The sequence below is a fragment of the Gossypium raimondii genome, chromosome 5 (assembly GCF_025698545.1).
Source record: "Gossypium raimondii isolate GPD5lz chromosome 5, ASM2569854v1, whole genome shotgun sequence".
Lineage (NCBI taxonomy): Eukaryota > Viridiplantae > Streptophyta > Magnoliopsida > Malvales > Malvaceae > Gossypium > Gossypium raimondii.
The window spans coordinates 50118107-50138573 of NC_068569.1; the positions used below are offsets into that span (position 1 = coordinate 50118107).

At 33.7% G+C, this 20467-nt stretch overlaps 3 protein-coding genes across 3 annotated transcripts; 2 read left to right on the forward strand and 1 right to left on the reverse strand.

Moving 5' to 3' along the window:
* The first annotated feature begins 1095 nt into the window (after positions 1-1095).
* LOC105766381 (UBP1-associated protein 2C) lies at positions 1096-6685 on the forward strand. Its single transcript, XM_012585816.2, has 2 exons — positions 1096-2543; positions 4165-6685. Exon 1 carries the CDS (start codon positions 1244-1246, stop codon positions 2540-2542), a length of 1299 nt encoding a protein of 432 aa, XP_012441270.1. The 5' UTR covers positions 1096-1243; the 3' UTR covers position 2543; positions 4165-6685.
* A 520-nt stretch (positions 6686-7205) lies between these two features.
* LOC105766383 (uncharacterized) lies at positions 7206-11530 on the forward strand. Its single transcript, XM_012585818.2, has 6 exons — positions 7206-7368; positions 8167-8356; positions 8525-9764; positions 9844-9963; positions 10574-10728; positions 11141-11530. Exons 2-6 carry the CDS (start codon positions 8264-8266, stop codon positions 11339-11341), a joined length of 1809 nt encoding a protein of 602 aa, XP_012441272.2. The 5' UTR covers positions 7206-7368; positions 8167-8263; the 3' UTR covers positions 11342-11530.
* On the reverse strand, positions 11499-13442 carry LOC105766382 (protein trichome birefringence-like 31). Its single transcript, XM_012585817.2, has 5 exons — positions 13000-13442; positions 12743-12914; positions 12442-12641; positions 12115-12261; positions 11499-12026 (listed from the first exon to the last, which is right to left on the reverse strand). The coding sequence occupies exons 1-5, from the start codon at positions 13359-13361 to the stop codon at positions 11675-11677; spliced, it is 1233 nt and encodes a 410-aa protein (XP_012441271.1). The 5' UTR covers positions 13362-13442; the 3' UTR covers positions 11499-11674.
* Positions 13443-20467: the final 7025 nt, after the last annotated feature.

The window sequence follows — 20467 nt, forward strand, 5'->3', positions numbered from 1 at the left end:
GAAAAACTAGTTGGTTCTATAAATAAAAAAATTCTTGAAAGAAAAGAGTAAGAAATGAAGATGGCCACACGTTAAAGGAGACGAGTACTCATGAAGAGACCCGAGGCATAACTTTTAATAAAACCCCAAAAGAGGTTCAATACATGAAATTATGAATATAATAAGATATCTCGATTAGTTATGTCATAACTAAAGATGATGGAGTTGATAAAAGGAAATTGTTGTTAACAACGATAATCTACGTAGAACATTTCAATATTATGGAAAAATGAGTATTTTCAATGAAAATATACTTGAAAGCATTGAGATGGGAACAACTCATCAAAATAAATAGACGTTTCTATTATAACTTATGAAATATGTCTCAGACATTAAGTCTAAACATCCGACAGGTGTAAAGCCAAGTGGAGTATACGTTAGCATAATAGCAAAAAAATACAAATCATAATATATAGAATTGACTTGTAATACAGACTTTCACAAGACACTTGATTTTGATTATGAAAAATGACTAATTTATGATCTTATCAATTCAACATACTTCGTATAATCAACGAATTATCAATTAACCTCATTTAACCAATTTCCTTCAACACATTTCAAATCAAATTAATGTGTTGACCACGCCCGTAACCCTTTTTCTTGATTCATTGCATAGTTTATTTCCAAGTACCATAATCATCAACATTTCAATATATAAAGTCATAACACAATGAATCATAGTTAGAATTTTTTTTTACCCTATTAACCAAGTATGGAACAAAAATAAAAACCTAATTTTTCAAGCTCATTCAATCAGCTTATATTTTATAAGAAGAGCCTGAGTACAATTTCTATACATGATTTCAAATTCGACTATTTGTATTTGAGATTGAATTTAAAATTCGTACTGAAATTATCAAATTAACTCGCAAGCTACTCAAGTTAAACATTAAGGTACCCGAATTCAAGTGGCTCTTTTAGCTTGTAAAACTATTTCTAAGGGTCAGCCCAGAATCATGGTTGAGCCCAAAATCTGGTGACAAAAATTTAATTGTGCCATCGGCCTAAAACGAAAAAGGCTTAAAAGGTTGGCACCCGAACTATCAAAGATAAACACCGCCATACGCCACTCCCCGAATTCGATATATACAAAAACGCCCTTTACCAATTTTGTTTCTCTCCTTTTCTTTAACCTCAATTTGGAAGGTACCCTTTCTCTCTTTAGTGCTTTCTAGGGTTTGGGTTTTAAGAATCCTCAGAGATGCAATTCATGGATCCCACTAAGAAACGCAAGCTTGATGAAAATGGTATTATTTCCGCGGTATCGGAACCTGACCCAATCACCAAACTAACCCCACAAGATGGCCGCAAGCTAATCGAGCGATTCACCGTCGATCAACTCCTTGACATCCTCCAAGACGCCGTTTGTCGTCACTTTGATGTTCTTTCCGCCGTACGCTCTATTGCCGATCAAGATCCATCTCAAAGGAAGCTCTTCATCCGTGGGTTGGGTTGGGATACTACAACCGACGGCCTTCGTTCACTTTTTTCGGTCTATGGGGAACTCGAAGAAGCGGTCGTTATCCTCGACAAGGCTACTGGGAAATCCAAAGGGTATGGATTCGTTACCTTTAAGCACGTCGATGGTGCTTTGCTTGCTCTTAAAGAACCCAGTAAGAAAATCGACGGTAGAGTCACGGTGACTCAGCTGGCGGCAGCGGGGAACTCGGGGACGAATACTAACCCTGTGGATGTTCATATGAGGAAGATTTATGTAGCCAATGTGCCGTACGACATGCCAGCGGATAAGTTATTGGGTCATTTTGCACAGTATGGGGAAATTGAAGAGGGTCCTTTGGGCTTCGATAAGCAGACCGGAAAATCAAAGGGATTTGCTCTTTTTGTTTATAAGACGGCAGAAGGGGCTCAGTCGGCGTTGGTGGAGCCGGTGAAGAATATTGATGGGAGACAATTGAATTGTAAGCTTGCTATTGAAGGGAAAAAAGGGAAGCCGGGACAAGATGGGATGATGCAAAGTGGAGTTGGGGCTGCAGGAAATACAGAGATGGGGGTTGGAGGACACGGTGGTGGTTACGGTGGCCATGTGGGGCCTGGTGGACCAGGTGGCATGGGTGGTTATGGTGGGTTTCCTGGTGGGTTGCAAGGGCCGCCCGGCCCAATGGGTCATCCTCATCACTTGAATTCTTCAGGAGTTGGGGTTGGGGCATTGAGTGGGAGTGGAGGCGCCGCTGGTGGTGGTTATGGTTCTGGTCTTAGTGGGCCGTATGGTGGTTATGGTGGACCAGGTTCAACTGGCTATGGTGGGTTGACTGGTGCTGGTGCAGGGGTTGGTTTGAGTGGTGCAGCTTTAGGGTCTTCTTTATATAGAATGCCACCGAACTCTGTTGGGATGCCATCTGGGGGATATCCGGAGACTGCTCATTACAGCTTGTCTTCCGCAGCTGCTTTCCCCAGTCAGCATCACCAAGGAGCTGGGACGTCCCCTGTGCCGAGAGTTCCACCTGGTGGAATGTATCCCAACGGACCACCTTTCTACTGAGGTAGTTCTCCTTGTTTTGGTATTCTGTAAATTCATTTATGCTACACTAGGTGTTATTCGTTTTTTACTCTCTGCTGATTGGTGACTTGATTTCTGTCTTTGTGCTTGCTTGCTTGCTTGTTTTGTTGTACATATTTGTTCCTTGTGTGCGATTGCTTGAAACTTTTTGGCTTTTCCAGCTTTTTTCTGAGTTGTGTTACTTCTGTGCTATATACTTGCTTAATTGTCTGTAAGTGGTTTTTCCTTTGTTGAAGATACCATATATTGCTGCATTTTGTTGCATTTTCAAATGGATTTTTTCTGTTGCAGATTAGCTTTTAAATCTTCTATTATATACCCAAAATTTCGAAATTTTATGCCCATATATTGAGACATGAGTATAAATAAACTTATCTAGCCTCTTATTGTTTTTGTCATGAATCAAGTGACTGACACCACTTGTTAGTGAATTGTTTTTTTTAAAAAAGCATGTTAAATCTTAGTAAATATAAGAAATACTTTATATACCTTTTAACTTCAGGTGTTGAAAGGCATGTTATGATCTTAGGTTTAATCATGTGTAGAGAACTGTCTTCTGCAGATTTTGGGTTTTAGTGAATGGATATTGTCTTGATGAGAACAAGCTCTCTTCTAAATTCTGTGAGATTGAAATGTTTCTAACAGTGAGCACGCATACAGTTCTTTTTGGTAAACATTTTTAACTAAGATGCATACAAGTCCTTTGTGTACACATTTTTAACTAGCTGGGTTGATTTTATTTTACCAATGTCCATTATTTAAATGATGTTGAGATAAAATGATATGTCCATCTGTAGTAAGTTTTCCAAATATAATAGCAGTTTTCTTGTGTTTGAGTTTTCTGTCTCCTTTTATGTTTATGGAGTTTTGTGAATCTCTCTCTTGGTAGAATTATTTAACATTCTAAATTGTACTCCAGAATGCACACTTCATTTGATTCGTAGCAAGGGGCAAAAATAGAATAGCTAATTTCAATGTAAAATGCTTCTTCCTACTTAGCTGATATTTCCTGTTCAACTTGCCTTAACATGCCAGCTTTGCATGGCATATTATAATTTTGATATTCTTCTTTCTTTGCTTTTTATAATCTAGTGAGGTGGTCAGACTGTGTGCAGAAGCCAAGATATCCTTTATGCAGCCTTAATCTTTCTAATTGTTGATTCCCATTTGCTATGTATCAAAAAGAAAAATCTTTGTTTGCTTCTTATAATCTAGTGTATTTTTTTTAGTTGATTACCTAATTTCTAACTACTCTGAGGGAATATTATCCTCAAATGGAATCTAGCTTTGCATTATTTCATGTTTCAAAATGTTTTTGATCACTGTGGAGTTGTATGACTTTTTTTTTCCTGTTGTATTGCGTGATGGTCTGTGCTGCCGTTTAAAAATTTCTATTTATTTGACTGGACATGATTGCTGCAATTGCTTTGCTTCTGTTTGATCTTTTGTTTGTTTGAAAGTTTGAGCTGATCCATTCAAGTAAGTGCAGTGTTTGTTTCTATTCCACTAATTTTGCTTTATACACTGCTTTTCGATTAGCTTTGACATTTGTTTTGCTTGGTGATGTGGAATGATGAATTGAGTTGTCAATGGGTTTGATTCAGGTTTATGACAGCTTGTTGGGCGCAGATGCTTTTTGTGGTTCTGGTGATTGCGTGAATGCAAGACTATATATACTCTGGCTTGATGAATGTATTTGCTTGGCTCTTACAGCCACTTCTCTTGATCTGCACCTATAAGATGTTTATTTCTGATTGCTGGTTGGCAAAACATGTGACATAGACTAGCTTTTCTATGTTAGGAACTTCTGTTCCAGTGGCTCTTTTAATCATTAGTATAGTTTTTAATAATAAAAGTAGTGAGTTAATGTTTTTTCCCCTATTCTTGCTAATATCTACAGTTGCTACCGCATCTCCCTTACTTGGAAGTTTGTTTCTTTGTTGGTTGATGTTGCTATAATTTTGTCTTATCTATCTTGTACGCATATTCAAGTTGAATGTAGTTCTTTATTTTTCCATGTAAAATATTTGGGGTGTAATGAACCTACACTGGGAAGTTGTTACTATGTTGTTAAATAAATGATTTCTTTTAGCACTTAGCTAAACAAAGCCATTTTCTAATGTAATTTATTGTGTTCCTTAACTACTTTGATGTACCCAGTATATCTAAATGACAAAGTTTCCACCCTAAGATGTCTTCAAGACTTTTGTGTTTTTGCATTTTATTATTTAGTTGCTAGAGTTTTGGTTGCCTTCTTGTGATACTTGCCTATATTCCTTTTATTGAGGAGAGGTAATTCTGGTTTCCTGAATGTGTTCAAATTTGTACCCTCATAACATGGACCTTTTGAGTGGGTTCTTGTTTCACTGAAGAATCTAATAATGTGAATGTAGCAAGTACTTATAAGTGTATGTGCTGCTGCCAGTTTTTGATGTTGTGGTGCTTGTATAATCTGTGTGGCTGTCGTTGGGTTCTGTTGGATTTGTAACTGAGCACATGCTGTGTATCAATTTATTGGTGACAATGTATCTTTTTCTCCCATGTGCTGCAACTGTCTCTGGCAGTCATCTTTGTTGGTTGACTACTGTTTTGTGCACAGTGGAGTAATGGACTGTTGTCTGTGCGGTTAAGTGTCTTGTAGGTTTTGCAGGAAACCATTTGAAAGGCTAGTGTTTAATTTCCCTTTATCTTTCCTGGTGGTGGCAGTTCCTGCAGCTAATAATGATATTCTATGCATTATAAAATTTTTTTAGTCTACTTGCTGAAACCAAGGTCAATATCCTGTTGGAATGGGGTTGTTCATTCCATGGATCTAAATATGATATTCTATGCATTATGAAATTTTTTTAGTCTACTTGCTGAAACCAAGGTCAATATCCTGTTGGAATGGAGTTGTTCATTCCATGGATCTAAATATGCCTTTCTCCAAGACGAAATATACGCATCTTAGGGCTGTTTTTGGTTAATGGAGTGAGACTAAGAAGGCTTTTCCCTAGTCTTTCCATCGAGCTTCAGTTGGCAACTTTTCACATTAATGTATGATGATATTCTTGGATGCATAACATGCAAGATCTCTCTCTAGATGAATTTTTGAAAGAATTTCCCTGTGTGATATGCTTGAGGTAGCCGATTTTGATACTTGCACCTCTTAAGATATCTTGGCTTGTTTCTCTAAAGAGGGGTTCATGTTATGAATGATGCGTATCGTTTTAAGGGGTTAGAAACCATTTGATCGTGATTTGTTTTTGCTTGCCAAATTTGCAGACAGAATTGTGTCAAGTCTTTTAACCATGATATTTGGATACCCTGTTGACTTTAAATATCTTATCCTAGATGCTAAATTTGGCTTTTATTGGAAATTAGGATTCTTTTCCATGGTGTCATTATCTGATGAAAAATTAGGCAATTTGAACTGACCATTTATCTAGTTATGTTGTCTCTTTCGATATTCTCTTTTATCTATCTAGGTTGCTTTCAAGAATATTTTTTCCCCATGTTGAAGAAACAGGAGCATATATTTTCACTTTGTTTGACTATTGGCTAGGGGAGTTGAATTGTCTAACATCTTTTTTTGGTGTTGAGTGGAGAATTGATGCTCTGTTTTTATGCTAACCGGCATTGGTATCTTCTTTGTTCTCTGCCCTTTTTTGGCCATTTCCTGTGGAACAACACTGAGCATAAAACCAACCTCAAAGATAAAGATGGAAGGCCGGACGAGGCTGCACCCCAAAGCACTCAAATGAAGCAAGTAATGTGCGCTCTCTCAATACAAAAAGAAAACATCAGCAACCATCAGTCCCCAGGAGCTAATCCAAGACCAGATGATATTGCAGCCTAACCTTGTGATTGCTGGAGAGAAAGTGGTTGAAGTGGTGGGCTCATTGGTGATGTATTAGAATGTACAGTTTTATATCCCTAACCGGAGGAAGTTGCCATGAAATTTCCTGAACTCCACTCTTTGTATATCTTTGTCCTTAATTTGAAGTTTCTAGGAATGAGGACTTGAGTTGGAAATAAAAGGAAGAGTATCCAACAAATGGTCTTATCTTTTCATTAGAAAGATGTGACGTAGCTTTTATTCAAAGTGTAACCAACAAGTTCAAAGAGCGACTGGTTTAAGAAATATCTCAGGATTTCAATTTTGATAAAATAAAATTAATAAACATTAAATATAAAAAATAAATTAGTTCAAGTTATTCAAGTACTAGTATAATCAGTTTTTGGTGGGTCCAGTGGTTATTCCTATTCTATTTTTTAAGTCAACGAGAATATTTTTACATAAATATATCTTCTGATTTTGATTTTTGTCCTAATGTAGGTTTAATAGAAAATCAGTAACTGTGTTTACAAAATTTTAAATCGAAGTGTCCTAAAACTATAAATAAGTTGAATGTTTTTTTAATTTGAAAATTAGAGTTGAAAGATGATGAAGTATTTTGAATGGAAAGAAAATCATAATCCCACTATTAATTAATTATTATTTGATGTATAAGTATGATGATGGTGAAATCATAAATGCAAAACTGTTTCCTTCCCTCATTCCTTTGTTTCAAAGCATTATCTTTATACAAATTGTACTTCTTAGGTTATCCATTACACGTTTTCTCACATTAAATCATTTATTTTTTAATAAAAATAAATTTAGTTATAATCTTGCATTTAATGATAAATCCGGGGTGGTTTACCCATTAAGGACTACTCAAACCCCCTCCGCTTTCTCCACATAAAACCCCTTTCTCCTCTCTCAATAAAACTCTGTTGATAAAAGATCAACGGTATCCGCCGTCCACCACCGGCCACGGCCACCCGTAAGCCAACCCATCTTCTCTTTCTTCTTTTTATTGTTCTGGGTTTTTTCTTATATTCCTCAGTCTTTGTAATTCTCATAAGTTTTTCTAAAATTGTTTTTACTTTTAATGAATTCGGACTCTTTGTTATGTAGAGATCTATGTCCCTTCGTATATCTTGATGTAAAGTGAATTTTATTTATGGAAAACAGCTGATGATTGTGCAAAATACAATTTTTAGATGATTTTCGTGCTTTCTATGTTTGTGCATGCTGCATGCATGTATGTATGTATGTATGATGGTGATGAAGTGATATGCCATACATTGTCAGGGAAAATACTAAAACGAAAAATACTTCTTTTATGGAATGTTTCAAAGCAATAATGGGAAAAGAAGATTTTTGTTTTTTCTTCTTTTTAGAGTGATGATATTTATGGATGGTTAAATTGGTGAAAACAGTTATTGCGATGTAAAAACGGATGAAAACTAAGGGCATAACGCAATGTTAATTCTTAGTTTCCTTGAAATTTGGTTTTTTGAGATGGTTAGCCATGGAGGATATTGTCGGTTTCGAGTGCTACAAGCTGTTAATTTGTGAAGTGGATGAATTAAAATGCGTTTTAGTTGCATATTATGACATAACTGTACTTTGATTGATATTATAGTAATTGGGAAGACAATTAAATGTATGTCTCAATCTATTTGCACCTTTGAATTGATGCTTTCCTGACTTAGATGTTGGCGGTATTACTCATCTGGGTGTTTTTATTTTCATCAAGTTTTGTAAGTGTTCACTACAATTCTGCAATTTTTTTCAGGCTAAATTAAAGACTCGGGGGGCAGGAATAAGGCCATATACCTGTTATTAAAACTGAGGTATGTGTGGCATTGGCTTTAACAATCTGACACTCTGTGATGGATTCTAGATTTAAAGGTATTGGCTGGGTGGGGGGCATTTACCAGAAGTTTGAAACGTTGTGCCATGAGATGGATAATATCGTGAATCAGGTATTAATTCTTTGATCCCATTATGAGGGAATTGCTTCCTCCCATCATCAGCCATGATGTGGTATCAGTTGGCTGAATGAACTTATGGTGATTAGTAGTGTTTGATGCACCCGAGAATATATATGCTTTGGCTTTCTTTCATAATGTTGTAAATGGCTTTATCTGCAGGACACTGTCAAATATGTTGAGAATCAGGCACAAAGTGTGGGTAAAAGCATGAAGCGATTTTATTCTGATGTTATGCTTCCTCTAAAACATGATGCCAAAGGAGTGGCTTTAAAAAGAAGCACTACAATTGGTACCTCTTTTGAATCAAAGGTTGCTGAAGTTGATCCCATTGAAAAACGGCCTGATCATGCTTCTAATGAACTTTTCCATTCAGTTCAATTAAGTATTCCGGCTTCTGTTGATGCCTTTGATGGGGCAGACTCGGACAAAATGTCCCCACTAGTTAGTGATGTTATGAAAACTACAAGCTCTGATGTTAGCAGAGAAGAAAATGCCATAAGGAAAATGGCATCCAGGTCTGATGTACCAGAGCTGATATCTCAGAGTGAGGATAAATTCATTGATATGGAGTTCCAATCCCCTAAAAGGGAGACAAGAGTTAGTGATAATACTACAGTTGATGAGGTAAACAAGCAGCTTGAGTGTGGGTTTGGTGAGATTTGCCATGTAGACCAACCAGGTAACCTTAATTCTGTGGATTCCCTTTTGGGGAAACAATATGTAACTTCAGAACAAGTTGCTGGTTTTTTGAACGATACAAAACCTGAAGTGAACCCAGAGGAACATGCCACAATGGAAAAGCATTCAGCATCCATGGTGTCAGGTTTACTATCTCCTTTTGAGAAGGAATCCTCTGGATCTTCAATGTTGAGCAAGTTCATTGATTGTAATGAGAAAGAAATGCCTTTCGAAGCTGAGGTTCCTCCTTCAACTTCAGTTCAGGATGTGAGAAAGCCATCTGTATCTGATGTTTCAGAGTCAATCTTTCCTGGTGAGGAAGAATCATTTGGAGCTTCAATGGTGAATGAGATTGTTAATTGTGATGATGAAATTCCATCTGTTGTTCAATCTGATGTTTCTTCTGCAACTTTAGTTCAGGGTGACCAAAACGAAAGAAAAGATAAAAATGATCGTGCAGGTGTCTCTGACTGTGTCTCAGATGCTTCAGGTGATGTTACTTCTTATAAAATGACCTCTTCAGGCATTCGCTCTGAGGAAGTTATGGCAGAGGTTGGAGTCGTTTCTCCTTGTGGTTCAGTATTAAAGGAAATTAATTTTCCGGAGAAGAATTCGCTTGAACATTCACCTGCAAAAGCTTTAATTTCTCATGATCCCATTAACGTGGCTGAATTGACAGGACCCATCTCGTCTGGCAATGACTTGTCCATGGCATCTCCTGGTTAACAACTTGTTCTTACGTTATGATAAGCATATATTTTCTCTCTTGCGGAATTGATTTTCATCTTGTGATATCGCAGAAAATGATGCCTACAGAACTGCTAATAGTCCCAAGTCCCTGACTGAAATATCAGGAAGCAAAAATGTTTACTTTGGTGGTGAACCTGCTCAAATTCAGGCTTTATCCTTATCTAATATTGGTAAGCAAGCAAAATATATAGCTTGATTGCTTTCTTCTCTGCCTTCCTTTTAAGTGTGTTTCTCCATCCTCATTTTTGTTAATGTCAAATATCAATAGCAGTAGTTGTAATTGTGATATCAATAATGAGGATGATGATAATGCAAACTGTACAGTTCCGACTTTACTTGACATAATAATAATGACAAGAACTTTGTACCAAAAAAAATGTTAGAACCTTCAGAAACCAAGCTTGTTTTAATTGTGTCTAGTTTTTTTTTTCTGCCAATTGGGATACAAGCCACTATTGTTCAATAATGAAATAATAGTAACGTTAAAAAGGAGGTTTCTTCAAAAGATATGATGGTTATATCTTTAAACGGTTAGGTCAGTCAGCAACATGATCAAAATGACTTTCAAATTAATCAATATGTGTGTTTGTGTGTATTTCTAAAGTATGAAGTCACTAGTCTTTGTGAGTGATGAATGGTTCTTTATGTTATGCATTTTTGGTTATTGGTTTGCACCATATCATAGAAACTTTGTTTTACATTGCCTTTTGGTAGAACTGTTGAATGCAGAAGCTTAATAACTGTAATTTTACTTTCTCTAATTCTGAAAACCATAAACAGGACATATAAATGATTCCACTGATGATATCAATATTTCTTCCATGGAAACCATTGAATTGTATGATGAGGTGAAGCTCGAGGATAGCTGTCATATTCCCGATGTTACTGCACTTTATGCCGTCTCTCATATAATGAATAAACACAAATCATACAAGGTCGGTCTGTCTGTCTCTCTCTCTCTCACACACACACACACACAGACAGTCAGGTGCATTGGAGATCTTCTTTGCAACATGAGAAATAGCATTCTCCAATACAATTTTCTGTTTTCAGTAAATTCTTATGAGAAAATTGTATGTTCGCAATGCAAATACAGTTGATATTATGAATATCTCTGCACACAAGTCATTTATCATGCAAAGTACTGGCAATTTAATAGTCAGTTTTGCTTTATGCATCTTGAGACATGCATTACTATACAAATGAAAACGAACTTTAAGCTACTTTCAGTGTGATGCTTTAGACAACTGGGACTGAATTGGAATGTATGCCTTACCTGATAGGAGCTTCTTTTACTTCCAATATAATCCTTTGCTAATTTGCTGATTTTTCATTTGCTTTCAATAGAAAAGAATCAAGGATGCTTTAACTTCGAAAAAGAGGCTGGTGAAAGAGTATGAACAGCTAGCAATATGGTTTGGAGATGCGGACATGGGGTCAGACCACAATCATTTCCAAACTCCACAGCCCTCATCCTCCACTGCAACCTCAAAGTCCAAAAATACGCAAACGGAACTTGTATGTGATTCTGACTGGGAACTCCTTTAACCACTTAAACAAATTATGTTGATCAGATTAGCTTCAACCGGGTTCATTCTCAAGCCTTTTCCTTGTGCCATAAGAATGAGATACACTGTGAATTTTCGTTTATATGCAGGTAATCAGTCTGTCTTGTAAATTAAATTTCTATCATAAATGGCACACATTTCAAAGTTCAGTATATACCTATTTCTTTTATATATTTTTCTCATACATATTCAGTGGACATGAACCATTTCTTCACACTCAAGCTTGATAGCTGAGATACCTTTTTGCATCATCATTTTGACGTTCATCTCCAATTTTTTGACAAGCAATACTGTTGAATTTACAAAAAAGTTATCAAAAATTTTGATAACTCTGCAACAAATATGCATACAAAATCTCATTCCATGTATCAGGTACTCCTGGTAAGCACCAATGAATGCAATCAGCAAAATTTAGTGGGTCAGCTTTTTGTTCCTTTGTCAAGAGCTTGCCTCTTCGTTCTCCGAAAACTGTCGTATGAGCATCTTTCCTATATTCTGATAACTGGGTAATGTTCAAAAATGTGACATTGATTTTAAGGTCTTGTAAAACTTCATGAAGTATCTCCATGATAGCTAGGTTAGACCCCGTGCCCCAATATGAACCTTGGATGGGGTAAGACTCATTGAAACAGTTTCCACGGCTGCCTGGCTTCCATTCCCAGCTCCTAGAATGGAAAATTTCACAACAATTATAAGCTTTTCTTCCCATTGTAAATGAAAGATTTTCTAATTTAAATAACCAGTAGAACTCACCACAAGTGTGTTGGGGACATACTCATGAAAAAAACCTTTTGAAGATGAGGATTAATGGTGGATTCTAACCAATTCCCCCAAGTTTCCATTGCAATTCTATAGGCAGTTGTGACATTATATTCTTGAACATCCTCCATGGATCCGTAGCTGAAACCAATGGCCAAAATGAGTGTCAAATATGGATATTATTTTATAGCAGATTTGTGGATTCTGATTTAGATGGATATGTTCAATTTAGATTTGTGATTCCGATTCAGATGGATATATTCAATTTAAGATTTTATAGCAGATTTGTGGGTTCCGATTTAGATTGTACGTCGTACTTACGTAGCGTTGATCTGAGGTCTATACATCCACCATACATAGCTCTCAAATACTAACACATCCACTCCTTCCCAGCTCTTGCCATGTTTAGATATGGAGTCAAGGTTGACCAGACGTTTTAATACAGTATGATTTGTCGCATGGTCTGAGATAGATTCCACAATGAATGGAGCCCAATAGTACTCAATAGTTGCATTGTACTCCTGTATTATAATCACCAACAAGCAAATCATATCACATAAATCTTGAAAAAGTACACTGCAATTGTAAGTATTATGGCTAATGAGGATGCAGGTTTAAGTACCTTGGCTTTGAAGATCTTCCTAGGAGGATCTCTTTTAAAAGATTTCTTCCCTTTGGGAACCACAGATTGTACCAGGCAGACCATTGATTCAAATTGGGCTCTTTGAACTGAATCCCCTATGAACATCAACCTTTTGTCCCTCAAAATGTCCAATAGCTTCAATGGATCAAACCTGCAAGTCACTGCATACTTTAAGTAATTCCCTATTTACTTTCATGTATATACATGCATATATATATATATGTATGTATGTATACCTTGGTAGGTTGCATGCTTGAGGCTGCCATCTCCAGTTTTGGTAAAAAGAATCGGGCCTGCCATTTTTTAGACAAGTTGTTTGTTTAACCAAGTAAGGGCAGCTATTTTCTTCATAAAGAGGATATGAGACATTGTCCCAAACCCATTTCCCTTCAAACAGGTTGCAGCTTTCATCCATCCGATCTTCCGGTAAAACAAAAACCGATTTCCTCAGCTTCTCCGGTTTGCCATAGTACTGAAATACATAGCTTTTGCCACTCTTCAAGCTATCAAACACTAATTGTGCTGTTCCTAAAACAAGAAGGGAAGCTAATAAAACAGGAAACAATGATTGGATCCTCTCTGCAGATTGCCCCTTCATTGAGCTCAAGAGGATTAGGGAGACAAAGGGTTTTTCTTTTAGTTCATTTGTTGTTACAGTTTTTTTTTTCAATGTATTTGAAGACTTATCTTCAAACTTAAGCTCTCAAAAATAAAAATAGAAAAATAGCACCTACCTGCTGTTAGGATCAAGTTTAGATAGCAAGTTACAGATGTTCAATGCAACCTGTAACAAGTTTGTCATCATGAATGAAAGTGAACCAACATGCGGAAATTGAATCGAAAATCATATGATCTGTTGGTAGAATATGGGACTCGGTCATAGTAACCAGATTGGTATCTTAAAAGTACCCCAAAGAAAAAAAAGAGATTGAGAAAAGGTGCAACATCAAATTCCCAGAACTAAACAATGAACATCAATGGTTGGTAGCTTTGAATTTGCTGTTGTTGGTTCATCTTTTACTTCTTTTGAACTTCATATATGCTTTAGATTGTGACACTTTGGGGGTTTAAAAAACTGATCCATGTGGAAACTTGAATCATAGATTACGGCTAACAATTGTTGTTGGTCTTCATTTAGAATCCATGGAATTGAACTTAGTTTCTTTTTGGTCAGTTTGGTGACATGTCTGATTTTTTTTTTATTTGTCAATAAATATATAACCACTATTTTTGTTTTAAGAATTAAATGAGAAATTGGCACCTGCACATCTTCGTACTTAAATTTTTGTTGTATGTTATATAATTAACTACTAACTAAATACAAATTGTCAAGTTTAAGGGCTAAAATATGTATTAATCCATTATATATTTATATATATTTATTTTATATAATTTATATATTATAAAAATAGAATTTTGGAGTTTTAAAATTTTTATTTTATTTTTATTTTTAAATGTATATATATAATTTTATATAATTAATCTAAAACTACTATTAAAGTTAGCAGTAAGTGGAATTTTTAGATTCCACAAATAAGGTCATGGGTTGATATGTATCCTATAAAGTTATAATAAAACATTAAAATAAATAAATATTAAAGAGAAACATATGTGTTACCATTACATTTAACATTTGTTGGTGAATGCTTTTATTATAATAAATGAGATATTTAAAATAAAGAAAAGTAGTTTTAGGAAAGCAGTAATAAAAAAAGTAAAAACTATTAGAAAAGTAGTAATAAAAAAAGTAAAAACTAATGCAAAAGTTACCAATATTTCAAAATATATATGATTTATTTTATATTTTAAGATTATATACTTTTTTTTATTGGTGCTACTAAGTAGAGTAATTTCAAACACTTAATAGTCAGGGTGAAATAAAAAAAATTAGTGATCGAAATTAAATTGTAATTTTATGATAATAAAATACAATTTCATCATTTTAATAGTTTATATTTTATAATTTTAAATGATTAAATTAAATTTTATCATTTTTAGGGGCCAAAATACAATATTACCTTTACAAATTTAAATTTTTAAAATTTTAAAGGGATTTTGTATTTTTTTAGAAAAGATTTTGTATGATTTATTTTGTAGTTTAGGATTATGTTTTTATATATATTTTATTGATGCTACCGGGTTGAGCAATCCCATACACACTTAAGAGCTATATACTAGTATTATAGTTGTGTGACTTGAATTTTATCATTTGTTAAAGAAATAAAATATGCACCATGCCACATAAGTAAAATTCATATAGAACTACACTTCTTTTATTTGACATTGATTAGAATAAGATTTTTTTAACCTTTAAATAGATGTAATTGAAACTCTTCTTGTATCATTCGTTTTTCAATATTAGTGAATTTATTCTCCTCTGCCTGAGGTTTTTTCCCGAAAAGATTTCCACGTAAAATCTGTGTGTTCTTATATTTCTTATTTTGCTATCCTTCTATTGCCATTATCGATGTCTATTATAACAATTAGTATAGATTTTGTATTATTTATCGTAATGATTATATTTTAAGATTAAATTATTTTCCTAAAAAAAAAGTCTAAATTTATTTGCTTTCAATGGTTATAGATGTGATGAAGATTTCTTAAAATGGTTTTTTTTTGCAATATATAATAAATCCTGTCAAAATTATTTTCGTGTTATGTATTAATTAAATTAAAAAATATATCTTCTTTTAAACTCTTATGTGTCATGTTTTAAATTATTATACGTTCTGTATAATTGATTATAATTGTTCAATTTTAAAAATATTATATGTGAGCTTTATTTTTTTTCTTTTTTAAGTATTATGAATTTATAAATTTATTTAGTTGATTGAGTCTTAATTTGGCAGTGCACAAGTCGAAACCTAGAAGTCTTCCAGCTTCTAAGCACAGATTCGACCCAGTTAATTCTCTGCATAATTCGAGATAGGCCCGTGGTGGGCTTTTGGCAAAGATAGCGTTTTGATAAATTCGTGTCAAGGTGGAGATTATTAGAGTTGTGTGACCCAAATTCTAAGAGATTGCTTGCAAGTGAAGTTAAATAAAATATATTTTCTCTCTAGAAGATTTAGTATTTATTAGTATAATATATATAGCATTTATTAGCATAATTTATTTGACCTAAGAATTTAGTCTATAAATAATCTATTTTACAACCTTAGAAAGAACACCTCTTAAATATTAGAACTCATAACATTTTTGAAGAATTTTGTGTTTACATTTTAAAGGTTCTTTATTTTTCGGGGTTTAGTTTTTATCTCCATCTTTGTACTTTTCGTTCTTTTGTTATTATAGTAAAATTATCTTTGTCCGTGATTTTTTATCCTCTTTGGATGGATTTTTTCACGTTAAATTTGTGTGTTCAATTTCTCAATTTCTTCTACTATTTTTACTTGTTTGTTGTTTAACCGGGTCGATCCGTATCATGAAGCTTAAGTGTTTGCAAGTGTTTAAGGTTTCCAATTGAGTGGGGTAACCCTTTTCAAAACCTTGTCCATGAAACATCTAGTAAACTAAAGGGGCTACTCCAATTTGTTTCAGGTAGATAATTGACCTTAAAGTGCAAAATGATATTTTTAAGATATGGAAGATGGAAAACTTGGGTTGGAAATTTTCCTTGTAGATGACAGGAAGTGAGACTCATATGCTTCATTGAGACAGTCAAGTTAAGGAAAGAATAGGGTACAACCAAAGACAAATTTATATAGTGAAGGACCATATTTTCTAATTTTGTAATGTTATGGACAAGCATGTTAAAATCATGGTTCCTAAAAGTCAAAAATCTATTCTTACTAAGATCAAGTGAAACCAGTTGTGACGAAAGAGAGATTTCAAGTGGCACAAAACCAGTGAGTCCCATGGCAGAGAGATTGAGATCAAGTCCCATGGGATTTCAGAGTTGTCGAAATCATTGCCGGCAAGGTTGAGCCATCGGAGGTTTTGAAGTGAGAAGAGGTCACTATTTGATTGGAGAGAACCATTTAACCCACTACAACTGAGATCAAGGCCGACCACATTGCCTTCCTTGTTATCACACATCACACCCTCCCATTTGCAGCAGTCAATTCCTTCATCCCAATAATCCGCCTTAAAAGAAGAATCAAGAGTATGAACAGTATGTTGCCGAACTCTGTTCGGGAGGACATAAATGTGGTGGTAGAAGAGACGACGAAAGGTATAGCAGCAATGAGGATTTCAACAAGAAAAGAAGGAAGCAGGTTGATCAACAACCCATTTTTCTTTTACAAATTGAAACCAAAAAGATAAATAAGAGTTTGGTTGTGGAGTTGCTTATATATAAGTTTCAACCGGAAACAGTTACCATCAGAGCAAACCACTACCAAGTACCAACCTTGGGCATTTCTCAACTCACTCATTTACCCTTTTTTTTATCTTTTGCTTGGACATATCCAGCAATGGCCGGAGACTTTGAAATATTGAAGAACAACAATTATTAAGACCAACCCATCATCGTATAGACTCCATTTGTCATTATCACAGTGACGTTTCCTTAAAAAGGTGCAGGGTGAAACTCCCAAAACTAGACAACGAACATCAATGGTTGGTGTGGTAGCTTCATGTTTTACTTCTTCTTGACTTTATATTTGCTTTTTAGATTGTGACACTTTAGGGGTCTGCAAAACAGATTTGAACAGTAGATTACGACTAATTGCTGCTGATGGTCTGCTGTTTTAGAAGCCATGGAATTGAGCTTAATTGCTTTTTGGCCAGTTTGGTCATAAATCCATGTTTGGTTTTTTACCATTCTTTCTCAATAAATACTTAAATAAATCTAAAAATTATACACTAACTTTGATTCGATGTGTAATTTATTATACACATGAAAATTTTATTGTAATTCAAAAATGTACATGAAATTTGATTTTGATTCAATCATATATATTTAAAGAAATAAATATTTTATAGTGCTATATTAATAATTTTGTTAGTAGTTTATGAAAACTGAATCAAATTAAAATTTAATATATAAAATTGCAAGAAATCAAAATTCATGTATGATATTACTAACATGACACTATTTATTTTATATGTCATGTTAACAAATAATTTAAAATATTCAAAATAATAAAAATTATGAACTAGAAATTATACAAATTAAAAAAATAACATGAAGAGAAACATGGGCAAAGTCAGAAAATTCTTTTAAGGGAGGCGAAATGCAATTTTAATTTTTAATAGTCTATATCTTTATAATTTTAAAAAGATTAAATCAATTTTTATAATTTTAAGGGGTTAATGTACAATTGTATTTTTATTAATTTAAAATTTTAAAAATTTCTAGAAAACCTAAACAATAATTTTCCATTTTAAGAAGTCCGAAGATGCGAGCCCTGAATTTGGGTCTGAAGAGAAATACACATAAATTACCGTGGCCAAAATCTAAATCGCCACAAAAACCAAAAAACTGAGCCGAAGTTTGCTCAAGGATAAGCAAACTTATCCTTCACTCATTTCCTACCAAATGATTTTAAAAGCATGTCAAATTAAATCATTCTTTTTATAGAAAGAAACACAAATATAGAATACTAACTGTAGGTGGAATGACTCCTGCCCATCAGCATTATCTTGTACCCCTAATCTAACCTTATAAATTTTTAAAAATATGAAAATATCTAATTTTAAGATTAATTATAGGAATGATTTAATTTCTATTGTAGAGTTGGGTGTCGTCATATTTTCAGTTGGTATCACCTTAAAAATCCCCCCAATCATACTTTAATCATTATAAAAAAATTAAAGAAAAAATATTTTTTTTGGTGTCGCCTAACAAATTGGCAGCACCGGACTGAAGCATGCAGAGGCAAAACTTTCAGGGACTTGATGAAGTAATTACCCTATTCAGAATATGTCGCTTGATACTGGGTGAGCGTTCGATCGAATCGAGTAAAAATTTTTCGAGATCGAGTTCACGAGTCCTATTTTATCATCCTAACTGAATTTGAAATTTTTTCAAATCAAGTAAAATAAAATTCGAGTCAAGTCGAATCGAATCAAATCGAATCGAGTTGAGTTGAGTCGAATCAAGAATTATTCAAGTTAAATTAAAAAAATTAAACATGTTGAATAAAAATATTGTTACAGTATAAATAATTCAATGTCAGAAAACATAAATTTGAATCCATATATCTTTGAAAAAAATTTCAAAGCAAAAAAAAAAATTGAGTATCATAAATTTGAATCAATAATTAGGTTCCAAATTTATTATTTTAGAAAATTTTAAAATCTTAACCTTTTTATATATTTTTAGAATTTTTATTTTTTAGATATAAATTTTGAAATTATTATTAATATTTTGAATTTTATAAATTATTTTAAAAAATTTCATAATTTTTGTTGAAAGAGAGACCAATTTGTTTGTTTTCAAAGTTGACAAGGACCAAAAGGGTATTTACACCAATCTATTATTTGAATTATTTGAATTATTTGAGATATTCGAATTGTGAAATTCAACTCAACTCAAACTTGAAACTAGAACCGATTTATTCGAGTCAACTCGAATAAATCGAATAACTTGATTCGATTTAACTCAAAATTCGAAAAAAGAATTTTGATTTTTTTAAATCGAAACGAGTTTTACTCACCCCCACCTAATAGTATGGCGACACCAAATTAAACTTTTGATTTATTTGCAAGTTAGGTCTGTCCCCTTTTGAAATTAATTTTAAATAACCCTTAAAAGATATAATAATAACAAAAATAAACTCTTCTCATTTTTTTTTATTTTTTTAAAAATAATAAACTTAAAAAGTATATAAAATTCTTATTCAAATTACCAAATATGTCCTAAAATTTTTTTCTCAATTTTATCTAAATTCAAATATTCTAGGAATGAATTGAAAATGTTTAAATTTAGATAAACTTGAGGAAATTTTTTAGGATATATTTGGGTAATTTAAATAAGAATTATATATATTTTAATTTTTTTGTTTTTAAAAAATAAAAAATGAAAATGGTTTATTTTTTGTTATTATTATATCTTTTAAGGGGTATTTAAATTTAATTTTAAAAGGTATAGACCTAACATGTAAATAGACCAAAAGCATAATTTTGTGCCCTCGTACTCACAAGTGGCACCTATTCAACCAATCTAAAAAGGACAATTAATTCATCATGTCCCTGAACGTTTTGCCCTTACATGCTTCAGTTCGACACTGCCAATTTATTAGGAGGCATCAAAAAATTCTTTTTTTATTTTTTTATAATGATTAAAGCATGATTGGGGGGATTTTTAGGGTTGTGCCGCCTGTAAAAGTGGCGGCACCAAACTCTATTATAAAAATCAAGACATTCTCATAATTAATCTTGAAGTTAGGTCATTTTCATAATTTTTAAAATTTATAAGGTCATATTCCTAAAAAAGCCGCTAACCAGAGGATCCTCCAATCTAGCAAATGCCTCTGCCTTTTCCGAGCCATAACAACAAAATGATTCGCACAACAATTACCCTATAGCAAGATATGGTGCACCTCAACGACCCAACCCTCACTCCTAAGAGCCAAACAATCTGCAACAAAGGTCCCCATCGGGGGGCTCGCGTCAAACGACCGTGAAAGCATCTGAGCAGTAAGAATCGCATCTAATTCGATTATTAACTGAGTGACACCAAGTTTCCGAGCTAAACACAACCCTCCGCGTACCCCCACAATTCCACTTGAAGACTGTTAGTACATCTGATTTTCAACA